General features: G+C 40.6%; 1 protein-coding gene across 2 annotated transcripts in view; it reads left to right on the top strand.

The window, feature by feature from the left end:
- CDK15 (cyclin dependent kinase 15) overlaps positions 1–14,682 on the top strand; it is an 84,981-nt gene that overhangs the window by 46,920 nt on the left and 23,379 nt on the right. For both annotated transcript variants that reach the window (XM_011369146.1, XM_011369144.2), the window contains exon 10: positions 3,200–3,263. In XM_011369146.1, the coding sequence (XP_011367448.1) occupies positions 3,200–3,263 (64 nt within the window). The remainder of the gene's footprint in view (positions 1–3,199; positions 3,264–14,682) is intronic.

Below are 14,682 nucleotides of genomic sequence, written 5' to 3'. Positions count from 1 at the left end.
GTAAGTTGGGGACCACCTGTATTTGATTTTCTGACTCCATGAAATTGTGACTTCTTTAAACAAAGTGTAAAGAGAATATTGTAGCTCCTATCATTTTAAACCATAATATTCTTCTCTGTTTATTAGATTCCTCCCCTTCCCAGGTAGTTATTTCTCAAGTTTGTCAACTTGGATAGCTCATTGTTGACTTTCAATTTGATCAAAGAGATAGTTCCTTCCATATTGATTAGCCATACTTTAAGGGCACCAGGAAATCAGATTCACTATATTTCATTTTCCCCCAATCCTTTCAGAGGAGGTAGAAACCATAGTTTTGTTATCATGTCTGTAGTTCCACACTCTGAGGACAAAGTGAAAAAGCCACCATATTCAGCAGAGTGTTATCTTTAGCACTACTACATCTCAAGCAGGTTAGAAATTTAAGCATTACATACAGCTCCTGAATTTGTTTTTACTAAATGTGGTCTACACAAATGAAAATAAGAAATCGATTTCTAGTTCTGTGACACTGGGTATAGGAATGACTTCTATGAAAGCAATGTGTCCATTCTAAATCTCCTAACCTCTAACTACAGTCTTCCCCTAAATTTTCCTGAGATCTCACTCTTAGGAATAAAGACATAATGAGAAGTCCTTAATTCTTCTTTTACCATTTTTGTAAAATAACTGTGTGTGTGTGCGTGTGTGTGTGTGTGTGTGTGTGTGTGTGTGTTCACATATGAATAACTGCTTTCCGATCAATTTTTTAGACATCTAATTCTTTCAATAAGTGTGGTTCTAAAATCAGAATAAAATGAACTCTGCAGACTTTAAATCCATTAATCAAAATGTATTCAGTTTCCATTCCAACAAAGGCAGAAAATGGCCCCTGCAGCCCACTGTGGTTTCAAATACAGCACTTATTAGCTGCCTTTTAAGAGCCTTCAGGGAGGGAGTAAATCAACAATTTTTGGTTTTCAGTTTCCCAGACAGTTAAATGGAGATTTAGTAATTTTCTCAAGTGAAAACAAATTCAATAACTTTCAAGTAGAAACTGAGCATCAAATTTCCAAATAAAAGACATTGAATTTTTGTTTAAACTTTTAAAATCTCAAGCTTAAAACGTTTAGCATAATATTTAAAAATTATTGGTATCCATTTTGTTGGCTTTAATTAAACATAATACAAAATAACCAACAATTCTGGTAACATTCACCTTAGAAAAAATATGGATGCGGTAGTTATTTATTTCCTGTATTGCTTTCTCTTTATTATCTTTGCCTTCTTCTCATTGTGCTTTGTCAGTCAACGAAGATGTATGGGTATATGTGAATCACACCCACTTGCTTACATGCACTTCTTGTGCAAATACCTAAGATGGTACATTACAAAAGAGGAATTAGCTACCCATCCTCTGGCCCTCACCTACAAAAGAATTAGTCCATTCGGTTTTTCAACATGGATTCCAGGATTCCTAGTGTTTCCTCAGGCTCAGGGTGGTTGGTAAGAAGAGCCTATAATCCTCTCAGGAGCTTTCCAGTTTGTTTAGAGAATGGATCAAAGAAAGATTTTACTGGATGGCATGATTTTTTAAATTAATATTATGAGGGAAAATAGCACTTCAGTATCTATTGTTTGAGGACAAGCATAACAGGCACTACAGAGTATCCCTCAGCCAGAGTCTTAGTCAGCGAGCTGGTAAATATTAAGATTCTGGATTCCTCATTGATTAGTATGAGTCAGTTGTTGGGCAGAAGTTCCTTATTATCAGTCAATTGACTTCCTGCCATTAACAATTGGCCTAGCATCTGTATCTAGCATTTTACAAATGGATTCACTAGACTCTTTCTACAAGAGATGCTTCTAAAAAGAGTTACATAGAGATATACTTCTAAGAAGAGTTATATTGTAGTGGTGTAAGAAAAACTACTAACATTTTACAAAAACAACATTATTCTAGCTCTCAAACTAACTGACATAGGGCTGTTATGATTATTTTAAAAGAATGGTAAGATGATACCTATATGGGAACTCGCAGAAACAGCACCACCCAAAATCTGAAATGTTTTGACTGTGCTCCAAAAGACTTTCGTTTTCATATTAATTCAAAACTAGAGCTTCAGTTTAGTAATCCAAAGTATAAGTGAGCAATTCTTCAAGTAATGTTGTTACTATTACAATCCCCCAGTTAAAAACCAGTACCATATTCCAAGCGGCTGGCCACAGAAAAACAAGCAGATGAGATGACTTGGGTAAAAGTACTAGAGTTAGGTATGGCGTCATTTTTAGCCAACATCCCACTGCCTAAATGTCAGTAATCTGAACTCTTTTTAATTTGAGCTCATCTCAGAACAGCTGAATGCCCATGCTGAGGCATAATTTAAGCTGTCGAGATGAATATATACAGATGTATATTCATCTGATGTAAGGCAAAGGGACAGTCATTCCTGCTTCTTTATATCCCCAATTTCTAACGTAGCATCTTAATGTATAGTGGTCATGCAATAAGTATTTAATGATAAGAATATGACTTTAAGCAAGGCTGTACGATCTGCCTCAGAATAACAAGTAAGTTAGTGAAAACACAGACTCAGAACCTATATTAGGATTCTCCAGGTAAACAGAATCAATAGGATATACAGAGATATGTAAAAGATTTATTATGGGAATTGGCTCCTGCAATTATGGAGGCTGAGATAAGCCATCTGCAAGCTGGAGAACCAGAAAAGCCAGTGGTATTATTCAGTCTGAGGTCAAAGGCCTGAGAATTGAGGGGGCTGCTAGTAGTAAGTCCCAGAATCTGAAGGCCCGAGAACCAGAATCACTGATATCTGATGTCAGGAGATGATGGACATTTTAGTTCAAGAAGAGAAAGCGAGAAGTTGCCCTTCCTTTACTTTTTCGTTCTGTTTGAGCCCTCAGTGATTTGGATGATGCCTGTACACATGGATGAGGATGGATCTCTACTCAGTCTATTGATTTAAATACTGACCTCTTCTGGAAAGACTTCCAGAAATAATGTTTTACGAGCTTTCTGGGCAAGTCGACACATAAAATTAGCCATCACGGGAACGTAGGAATATACTTAGTTTTGCTATGGTGTAATATGACCTATGTCTGACTCTTCCCTAATGCTCCCTGATCTGTCCTTCTGGCCTTCACACTTGCTTCATCCACCTCGTCTTCTCCCTCATTTTTCTTTGTCTTTGACTTTATATAGGTGTTGGGAGTCCCTACAGAGGATACTTGGCCTGGAGTTTCCAAACTACCTAACTACAATCCAGGTAATACCGATTTGAGTTTCTGAATGCTCTGAGAATTAGCAGTGTGAAAGATTTGGCTATGCAGTATGTCCTTCTTTTATTATTAACTCAACAGCAAAGATAGGTCTAGACAAATTTTTGGATTCATATCATTCCCCGACTAACCCTTTTATGAGGAGGACACTGAAATAGTGCTGGAGGTTAGATCAATTCCCCAACTCCGTAAAACACAAGTAGTAAACTAAATAAGAATTTCAAATGACTGTTACTATGGAGTCCACATCGGTTTCCAAATACCCAACATCTTAGAGAAATAACTCAAAAATAGTCTCACTTTTGAGCCCCAGGACTATCGTTGGCTTATATGCTAATACAACAGAGGGGAAATAGAGGCTCACTGGGCTCATTAGACCTGGGGTAAGCCAAGTAAGTTGTCTCTAGATTATATAAGAGTTCACCCACTTACCTCTAGACCTGATACTTGGTCATTTTCTGTCACATATTTGGTCCTCTACGACTGGCTCCTAGGGTGGATTTGGAAGTATTGAAAGTGTTGCCCATGGGAGAAGTCTTTGAGATATGGTCCCAAGGCCAAAGCTGAGGGGACAGATTTCCCAGTTGTCACATTAAGGATGTTGAGACAAAAGGGAGGAGACAGACAGTGAGTTATAGGGTGAGGGAATGTACTAGAGGCTGGAGAAGCAAGGAATGGCCATAGCAAAGCTGGACTCATGCTGGCAGGATTAAACGGGAGGTGTATATATACAGATAAGGACAAGATTAGGGTAAATGTGGCCTGAGTCACATTTTCTAGTCTTTATATTCTTACATCGTCCCATTAGTAAAAACGAATTTTCCCCCAATTGTTGTCATTACAAACTTTAGTATGAGATTATCCTGGAGGGGTTTTATGAAAGCATGAAACTGTAGAAGAATTAGAAAGGTGATTAAAGAGCAAAACAAAAGACATAGGAGACTAAGGATTTTTTTTTTCTTCTCTTCTCCAGCATCTAATATTTTTTTTTTTTTTGAGCAGCTATACATAGGGATCAGGTATCTCGAACTTATCAGGATTATGGAACCCTTACAGCAAGCTAAAGACTTACTGTAAAATCATTTCGGCTACTATGAGAATACCCTTGTGATTGCTAAATGACTTTTGGGTCATTTACAAATAGTTCAGCATTTCTATTTTGCTAATTAAGCACCTGAGAAAAATGCTGCTGTCTGGCCACGGGGCTTTCCTTTTCCTTTTCCCTTTTGTCTAAGATAGAAAAAAGAAGAAGCTTCTTGTGGAGAACATGATCCAGTCTGCAATAGGTCCTATCTCCACTTGCCATGGTTTCTAGGAGAACCTGGCTCCAATCTTTTCCTACCCTGCCTATATCTTTCCCTACCCACTCTCTTCTCCAAGTGAAAATGGGACCCCTCAGCTTCCTAAAATGAATGCTAGCAGTTTAGGGTTACAGATGGGTTGTAGAAAACAGTTTGGATAATAGTAATACAAAAATGCCACGGCGAGCTCATGCTGTTCCCCCAAATTTCAAACAGTTGGGTTTCAGGTTGGTTCAGGCAATAAGCAGTTGCTTAATACAGAATGTCTCGATGAGAACAGTAATGATAGAAACTTGGCTAAAATGCTTCCCTGCCAGATTCTGTACTAAATAAGGTAACTAGGTTCCAATAAAACAGTGAGGAATATGTTGCATTTTTCATTTTGCTGTCATTTCAAAGTAATGTGCAATTTTTTATTTATGAAGAGAAGTCTCCAGGTACAACATCAATAGGGTTCATACTTTGCATTGTTTTTCTAGTAAGGATTCAATTTAATTCAAATGAATCAAAAAATTTTAAGCACCTACTATCCACCAGGCACTGTGTTATATGCTGGGTCTGCACAGATGGATATGGTCCATTCTTGGGTCTTTAATAGCTTGGGTTTGTGTTTATTCATCCACACCCCTTCACCAGCTCTCCTTATTAGTGGAGTTCTCATTTGTGAGCCCTGCTTTCATGAGCTTGAGCAGTATGTACCTATGGGCTAAGTTTATGGAAGGAAGGGAATTGTAACCTTCGCCACAGCCAAGATGTCTAACCCCATATTTACACATCTTAAAAGTCCAGCATATCTTGGGCACAGGGTCAGTACTATTGATAACTCAGTCCTAAGGACTATGTTTTAAAAGGGTCATCCACATCTATGTTCCAGGAATATCCCTTTATGTGAATCAAGAAGTGACTGTGAGCTACCCTACTCACCCAGCCCCGCCCCTGAGCTGCTGCTCCTGCTTCCTTACCCTTGAACTCCAATGATTAAGAGAACAGAAGAAGGGATGGGAGCCAGAAAAACGTCAGAGCAGAGCTGTTAACACCATTCTGGATTAAATTTCCATTCCTTTCCTTTTCATTCTAAGAAGTAGTAAGAGCCCCTAAACTTTGAATTCATCTGGTACAATAATTTTGAAGGATCCAGAGAGCTCAGAACTTGGGAGGATCATCCAGTGTCCATCTCTGGCCACTCTGCCATTACTAGGCCAAGTCTGGACTTTGTCTAGGAGGACAACACAATTTATCTTTGTAAAAGTTAAAACCAAACCAAACAAAACCTGACTCAGCTGAACAGATTCTCTGAGCAGGTAGGTGCCTGTTATCTTGGGGTGCTGGTGAGCAGGGTTGTAGGTTTTCTAGCAATCAATTCAGACTCTTGGGCCCGATTAAATCTGGGCAACCTAAGAGAGGTATATAATTTTAGACTGGCCTTTCTTTCCTTCTTTCCTTCCTTCCCTCCTTCCTTCCTTCTTTTCTTCTCTCCCATTCCCCACCCCCAACCCCCACTTTAAGCAAGCTGGTTGAGAACTCTGTGTCCTCTACTTCAAAGGGCCAGTTGTCTTATTTTGATGTGGGCAGATTGAGAAGTAGGCTTTGAAAAGTAGGCCTTTTTTGTTGTTGTTGTTTAATCTTTTCTCCTGGGATAGCTTTCAGAGCAATATATCCAAGTGTCGGTGAGGGGGTTCTGACGAGCACAGATTCCCAGACTCTCAGCAGGATCATTCTCTAACAGAAATATAAAAGTGAAATATTAAAAACCCTGGAACGTGAACTCCATCTGCAGAGTAGCCAGGGTCTTGCCTGCTTGCACCATGGGAAAAAAAGATCTCCTTGAAAAAAGAGGGAGGAGAAAAAAGTGCTTTGAGTAAGAGGTTTACAGGTTTAGTAGAGCATAGTAACATCCCCTCAAAGAAGTGGGTGTTGCTCTGTGACCCCCCAAAATGCTCCTCCTTTGACTCAGCCGCCAGAACACTCACCCTCCCCCAGCAACATACCCCCTTTTCACATGCTAACCGAGGCGCCTGTGATTGGCTGAACAATAAGCTGGTCACACTTGCTAAAGGCCTGCCATCTTTCACACAATTAGCCAAGACACATTAATCAAACTGGAGGGGAACTGGGCTGTGCTGGCCTCCTGCAGTGGGGGGAGGGGAGAAGTTTTGGTAATCTTTAATAAGAGTCTACAGGATGTGATAATAGGACAGCATGCTAGAGAGAGGATTCTACTATCAGAAAGTCTAAAAAAGGTGAAAGTCCCAATCGATGCTATACCTGCAATGCACTGGGTTTGTAGCACACAGGATCCCTGAAGCTTAGAGCAAACTGGATATTGTCTTGGCTAAAATCTGCTAATACAAGACAGTAGTGTGAATTGAAAGGGTGGACCCCTCTAGACATTTTTACAAAGTTCCCTTGCCGTCTTAGTCCTGCCCCCAAGAAACTGCACCCAGGAGTGTACCTCCCCTTTTAAGCATCAGGCACTTTGGGTCCAACTGGAACTGATAGGAATAAAGCATGTAAGAAGCAGAGAACAATTTAGAATAAATTAAGAGAAGGTCTTAACTGGCAAGGTGTTGGTTCTAAACTAAGTATTTGGAAGACATTAAAAATAGTTAATTTTGAGAGAAAAAATAAGTTAACATTGGTGCTTTCAATGGAAACATCTTCTGACCTTTTTTTCCCCACATTTCCTTTAAATAGATTTTCCAATGGCAATCAAGAGCTAATAAGATCGTATGTTAGAGATGAGTTTGCTACAGAATCATGTGAGGCTTTTAAGAGAATCAACTAAATATTTAGACATTTCTCTACTAAAGTAAACAGAGGCCTTACAACTCTGGAGGTTGTCCAGTCACCATCTCATTAGATGCAAAGATCCCGTGATAAAGAAAAACTTTTTTTTTTCTGCCCACATGATTGCAGCACAGTTGTGGTTTTTAATGTGTCATTGATTGTTTCATCCAGCTCCTTTTGCTCCACTGAAAAGGTCTGTCGTGGCTCTGTTTGCTTCCTTAAACAGGGTTTTTGAAAGCGCTCACGCTGTGTGAGCTCAAATCCTAGCATTAATGTACTGCTGGGTTCATTTCACCACACTCAAAAGCGCTGAGTTTAAATCCCTCTCAATTCCATTTGAGGCACCAAAAGACTTTATCCTTCTCCACTAATGGTTCCAAGTTTATATCTAGATACTGGGGTCAAGGACAGGAGAGGATTTAGAAATAACAGTGCGTGACATTAGTCAATGCATTTGCCAAATTGGCAATTAGTTCCTGATGTGCGTGCAAAGCATCTTATTCCTGTCTCTTTGATGCTTGTCCGCATCGAGAAGGGAATAGAGTCCACAGAGGCCTTCAGACTTTTAAAGAAATATCTGCTGAAAATCATGCCTGAATTGTGACATGAGCTCAGCTGCAGGGAAGCATCCAGGATTATCCCGGTTCTTTTAGCCCCAGGAAAGAACGCTGCACATGGAAAGATTTTTCCACTGGAGGAACTTAGTGGAAATCAAAAGGCAGGAACGGGGTACGAAAAGCCCTGCAGGGACCCGGACTCAGATGTACTATAAACCATAGGCAAGTGGATCCCACCGACACTTATTTTCAGGACACCTGCCTTTTCAACTTTTGACCACCAGGTGGAAGCAAGAAATAACAGGGACGGGAAATAACAGGAATGCTGATATCAGACAGCATTAAAATAGGGCAATCCAGCCTTTCCTTTAGAATGTTTTATTTTGACCTGAAATCCAGTGTGAGAGCTTCACTTCATCTGACACCACCACAGGACAGATGATGATTAAAATCTAAAATGTTCCTTGTCCCTGTTGAGATGATACAGAGCTACCGTGATTTGGGCTCAAAGAGTTCCTAGCATGTCTTCATGCGTTTGTTGTCATTGGCATCAGCATTCGCTCAGTCACATGAGCTGTTAGCCAAGGGAGTTATTCAGTGGGCTGAACTAAGGGGAAAGATATTGATAAGAGAGGTTTTAACTGTGAGCATCAACTCTTAAATGGAAAAGCAAGTCAAAGTTCTACTTTGTACTACCTGGGGGCACTCAAAGAAGTTACTTATTTCCCAGTTCCTTAATCTGCAAAATGGGAGCAATCCTATCATTGAAAAAGTGTTCTCTGTGTGCCAGGCACGGACACACATAATTGCTAATCCTTACCACTGCCTGCCAGGGTCCATGCTGGTGGGAGTAACATGATTTTACACGAGGGAGTGGAGGCTTTCTTCCAGGTCCACTCAGAATTTCCTACATTGGAGATGGGTCAGTCCTTCCATTAACTATGTCATGACCTTCTGTCTCATTTTGTAGGATGGTTCTGAGAAATAAATAAAATTATTGAACTGCGTCTGCCATGGTACCTAACATTTTTTTTTTTTTGAGATATAATTGACATATACCATTGTATTAGTTTTAGGTATACAACATAATGATTTGGTACATGTATATATTATGAAAGAATCACCACAATGGGTTAACATCCATCACCACACATGGTGCCTAACTTTTAGTAGGCGCTCAGCAAAAGTTAGTTCCCATTCTGCTTTTTACACAGCGTAGAAGTTCACTCAGCTGCTCAGAGACTTGCCAAGGTTCAGACTCAGTGGCAGATGTGTGAGAACTGATGCTATGCCTGTTTCTTTATGTTGCATTCTTGGCTTTTTTCTGGATGTCAGCCACACCTCCCAGCTCTAAAACTAAGTTTTGTTTTTGCTTATTTGGACCTAAACATTATCTGAATTCACACACCCTAAGAGCTGAACTGCAGCTTTCGAACTCCTGAGTCAGTCTGACAGCTTGCTCAGGCCGTCTCTGCTGAAGGAGACTCCACTCGCTTCCCCCTCCCAAATGGCTGCGAGATGCCTGCCAACTCTGTGGCCACAGGCCTCTTCCCTGGGACAACCGTCATTATCTACATGCTACATAATGCACACCCAGTAAGGGCTACCAAATCACACATAGCGATAATATTATCACTGATGATTTCACCCAAAACATGTCATGATGGAACAGAGCAAGCCTGACCACTTTTAGTGTTTCTGGTATTTTACATATACCCCCTAAGTGGCGCATAATAGCCACTAATTATTTGTTAAATCAATGACTAGGAGTTAAATGAAATCAATGACTAAGAGTTAGAGAACCTGGGTTCTAGTTCCAATTGTATCCTCTAGGACTCTTAATAGTCCTGTCTGCCTGCTTTGCCAAGAAAGCACATGTAAGTTTTCATTCACTTTATTACTAGGTAATAATAACTACTGTTCACTGAGCGCTAACTGTGAGTTTGTGCTCATAGTTAGTGCTCAATTACATACATTATTCTACGTTGATTCAAATGGCCCTATCAGATAGGGGCAATGTCGTCATCCAAACTTTATAGATGGGAGAGCTGAAGCTGAGGGGGGTAGGTGTCATGCCTAGGTCACCTACCAAGAAAGGGGTGACCCAGAATATCCAGACCCATTGGACTCCAAGGTAGTGCTCTAACAGTATTCCATGTTGCCTTCCAACTATCAAGCGGCATATAATGACTTGGCAATAAAATAATGACCTTGACTGGGGACCAGCTAATAACACTTTTCCACGTCCGTTTCTAAATGATTACGTCCTTCCACCCACACTTGCTTTTAGAATCTTTAGAATCTATGAGCTTGGCGACATGTTTCTGGAATGTACTGTCAGTGGAGTTTCTACCCTGAGACTCCAGCAGACCCGACCCCCCTTGCTCCCGCTAATGAAGCCACTGGTGTTCACCAAGTCTCTGAACCTCAACTGGGCTCATTACTGTTGCACTTATAGAGCGCTGCCGAAAGCTCCTGGGGAGTTACTATTAACATCTTTATTAACCCGTCCCCCTCATCAGTCAGCGAAATTCATTTAGATACACAGCCCACTTTGATCTTCATTAATAGTTTCTTCTAGTTTCTACATTTATTTTTAGTTTTCTCATCTTTAATTTATTTGGTGGCAATTACTAATTTTTATTGAGGGTGACTAGATAATCTTAAAGTAGTTAAGATTAGGAAAAATTGCAAACGAGCGAAAGCAGGTAAAAAAAAATTTTTTTTCAAGTAAAACCCTGCTGTGTTCCTTCCTAGTTCAAGAAAAGAGGCTTTAAGTTTCCAAATATCATAGAACCGGTTTCAAGCCGGAGGCTCCTTCCCCACCTTCATGGCTGGTGCCTTGTGTCAGTGATCTCTGTAAGACATAGAGAGGGATACATAAGTGGACTTACTTGAGTTACTTTTGCACTTTAAGAATAAAATTTAGTAAATTTATTTCATTTTTATTTTTCACTCAGGCATCGATGTTTTATTTATTCAACAAACATTTATTGAATGCTAGGTGTTAGGACTGGGAGATTCAAAAATAAATAAGACAGACATTGATACCTGCCTCCAAGGAATACAGTCTGGAGGGAGAAACAATAAATAATACATTGTGGAAAGTATTATTATAGCAGCACTCCCTGGGGACCTCTAAGAATATGAGGGAAAAGGCCCACTTGGCTTGTTAGAGAGAAAGAGACATGAGCTGGGTCTCGAAGATGACTAAATGGGCTTTCTCCAGGTGAGCAAGAAAGAAAGGACATTCCAGACAAAGCAGGCATATTTAGTAATAAATAAGCAGATAAATTGCCCCGGGGAGCTAGAAGATTGGCTTTGTGGTGGAACATTGCTGGAGATTAACCTGGAAACATAGACAGGGACCAGATTGGAAAGTGCTTTGTAATCATCCTAAGGATTTGAACTTTACCAATAAACAAAGAGGTAACTCTTCTAATAACAATTGGATGATTGTTAGCAGGGAAGTGATATGGAAGGGTTTAAATTTTAGAAAAATTTGCACGGAAGACTATATGTAGGATTAAATTGGCTAGAACAATGCGGCAATGCTCTGCATTCTAGAAGACAAACAAGAAGTCTCAACTAGAGCCATGGCAATAGAAAAGGAATGAAGGGGACAAATCTCAAAAGCATCTAGGAGGTAGAGTGAAGGTTAAGTTGTAACCGATTCGCTTTGAGTTATGAAGGAGAGACCTATCTCCAGTGGGTGAGAGAATGATAGCACCATTCACTGGCCCAGGAAAGAAAAGGGGGGGGGGCAGGGGAGGAAACAGATTTGTTGGGAAGGTAGTGAGTATAAGGTTTGAACGTTTTGAAATTAAGGTATCTGTGGGGCCACTGAATGGTGATATCTAAAAAGCAGTTAGAAATACCAACCTGTGATTACAAGTGTCCATCCAGAAATACAAAAGTGGAAGTCATCTATCTAAAGTGGTATTGAAAGTCCTGGGTGTGAATTCAGTTGCCCGAGGGAGAGTGTGTAGAGAAAGAAGACTATGCTGGATCTCTGGGGGGGCCAGCACTAAGGATCAGGCAGAGGAGAATGAGGTATTTGGAAGCTGAGAAGGAATAGACGGAGGGGCTGGAGAAGACCAAGAGATGATGATGATGATGATGATGATGATGATGATGATGATGATGATGACATACCAGGGAAATCATATGGCCATAACTTTGTTGGGGTAGGGGCAAGTACCATGTCTATGTATTTCCAGTGCTGAGCACTATGCCTGCATGTGGTGGCCCTTAAACGTTTGTAGAGACTATAGGGGAATGGTAAATGTTGTCAAACAATGCATTAGTAAATACCATAAACACCAAATAGCATGATCGAACTATAGGCCAAACATCTTTTGCAGAGGTGGATAGACGTTAAACATGGTACCGCCCCCAGGAAAAAGGAGAGACTCCTGACTATCACCCATTCCCTCCACCTTCTCCATTCGCTCACGAGGATCAAGGCCTGGCCTTCCTCTCCCGAGACCATTGCCTTAGAAATAGGCTTCGGAGGATGGGATATTTTCTTAGAATCCACAGAAAGGTTTGATAGAGGGTTAGAAAAGCGAGAAACCACAAATATGAGTTGGAGTGCCAAGCTCGAATGCCAAGGCACACCCAAGGCACATCCTGATGATGCCCCAACAGGAATCTCAGTCCTGGTAACATAAAGCACCAGAAGAGCCAGGTTTAGACTCCTTGAGCCAAAGATTAAGGACGCTTCCAAGCCAGCTGTCTGAAGACGAGAGAGGCGAGCAGCCGTGAGGGCAAAAGTATGTGTATGTGGGGTCGGGGGCAGTGGAGACAGGAGAATAACTACAGAATAACTACAGTGCAGTTTTAAAGTTACTGCTTAAGATAGTGAAATAAGGCTAACAACATTATCAACTATTTAAATATATGATATCTTGAGAATGCATTATATTCAAGAAATTCCAGAGGTGTAGTTCAGTAGACTGCACTATAAGATAACCTTATAGGGTGGTCATGGCAAGACCATGGTAACTAGAAAATGTTTTACCTCTAAGTAAAACTCGAAATGATCCTGGTGATGTTTTATCAATCAGCCAACAAATCCCTGTTGACTGAGTTTACCGTACTCGAATCAGTGGTGAAACGAGTGTTCTTAAACATTTATGGAAAAAGGCATTATTTGACTGGGGTAGCAGCAGCCCTGCCCTCATTTTAATTTTATTGTATTTAATGGAGAAATTAAAATGTCCAGCTTTTTAAGTTTCCTTTGCAGTTTCTGTTTCCTACTTCAAATTCCAATTGAACTTCGATGAGAGCCCTTTTAAATAGAACTTCAGAAGAAGATGGAGAAAAATCTGGTCTAATGATTTACTATCATCTTTGGAAAGAGAAGGGAAATAAGCTACCTACAGATCTATTATTTTTAGAGACTATCGAAGCCAGAGAAACAGACTGCTCTTGAAATGGTGCTGTGTACAATGCCTATCTGTTTGTGGATCATTCTCTCATTGATTGCTTGCAGCTTAACTACTGAGAGAAAAAAAAATCCGTGCGATAGAGGCAAGGTCATTCAACATCAGGTTATCTGCATAAGAGTGTGAGGACAGGCCACAAACAGGCATTGGACTTTGATTTGGCTTCATAACAACAACCTGATTGACACTGGACATACCAACTCCTCTATCTCAATGAACGCAGCTACAGAATAGATGTGGGAAGAGAGCCAGGCACAGTCCATGCGAGACATGGAACCTTAAGTTCAAGTTGTTACATTGCATCTTGGGGCAACTCTTAACAGGTCATTCTTTACTGATTTTTTTCCTTATTATGCTTTCTCTTTCACATCCTTGAAAAACCTATGCATCAGACACTATGTTCTGCAACTTTTACATACACTGATTAGTTGAATTCTCACAACAAACTAACTTGAGGAAATGAGCCTCAGACAAGTGCATGGGAGTTGCTGGTGAGCAGTCGACTTGGCCCTCCTTGCTAGACAAGTGTCCACACTAGAAACATCTAGAGACCATTAAAGACGATGACAACAACACGGCAATGGACCAGGCTTGGCGAATCAGACTCTCTGGGGGATGGCACCAGAGCTTCCTTTCATTTCAAAATTCTCCCAGGTGATGGATGCTAATAGGCAGCTTGGTTTGAGAACCACTGTGTCACGCCATGCTACCTCTCCAAAATGACAGGTAAAAACAAGAAGAAAAAAGGAATAAGACTAACATTTATTGAGCCCCTACTACATGGCAAGTGCTTAATCTTATCTAATCCTCCCAAGCAACTGGAAAATTATTTCTATTTTACAGATTTGGAAACTTCTGAGAGAGATTAAATAATTTACCTCAAATCACTGAGTTCATAAGTGGCAGAAAGGAGGTTTGAGCCCGGGGTTGTGTTTGTGTTACTGCCCCACACCGCTAAGAAACATGCCTCTGGCCCACACTGAGGACTCAAAAGAAGTTGAACCAGGCTTAAAAGAGCTTGAGGGAAGGCCAGGCCTTGATCCTTGCGAGCAAATGGAGAAGGTAGAGGGAACAGGTGATAGTCAGGAGTCTCTCCTTTCTCCTGGGGTCGGTACCATGTTTAACGTCTATCCACCCCTACAAAAGATGTTTGACCTATAGCTCGATCATGCTATTTGGTGTTTCTGGTATCTACTAATGCATCATTTGACATTTACCATTCCCCTATAGTCTCTACAAACGTTTAAGGGCCACCACATGCAGGCATCGTGCTCAGCACGGTATATTATCGGTATAATGCAACAAGTTGTA

The sequence above is a fragment of the Pteropus vampyrus genome, unplaced genomic scaffold (assembly GCF_000151845.1).
Source record: "Pteropus vampyrus isolate Shadow unplaced genomic scaffold, Pvam_2.0 Scaffold146, whole genome shotgun sequence".
NCBI classification, from domain to species: Eukaryota; Metazoa; Chordata; class Mammalia; order Chiroptera; family Pteropodidae; genus Pteropus; species Pteropus vampyrus.
The sequence above is the reverse complement of the archived record's forward strand: the minus strand, read 5'-3'. Positions and strand labels throughout refer to the sequence as shown.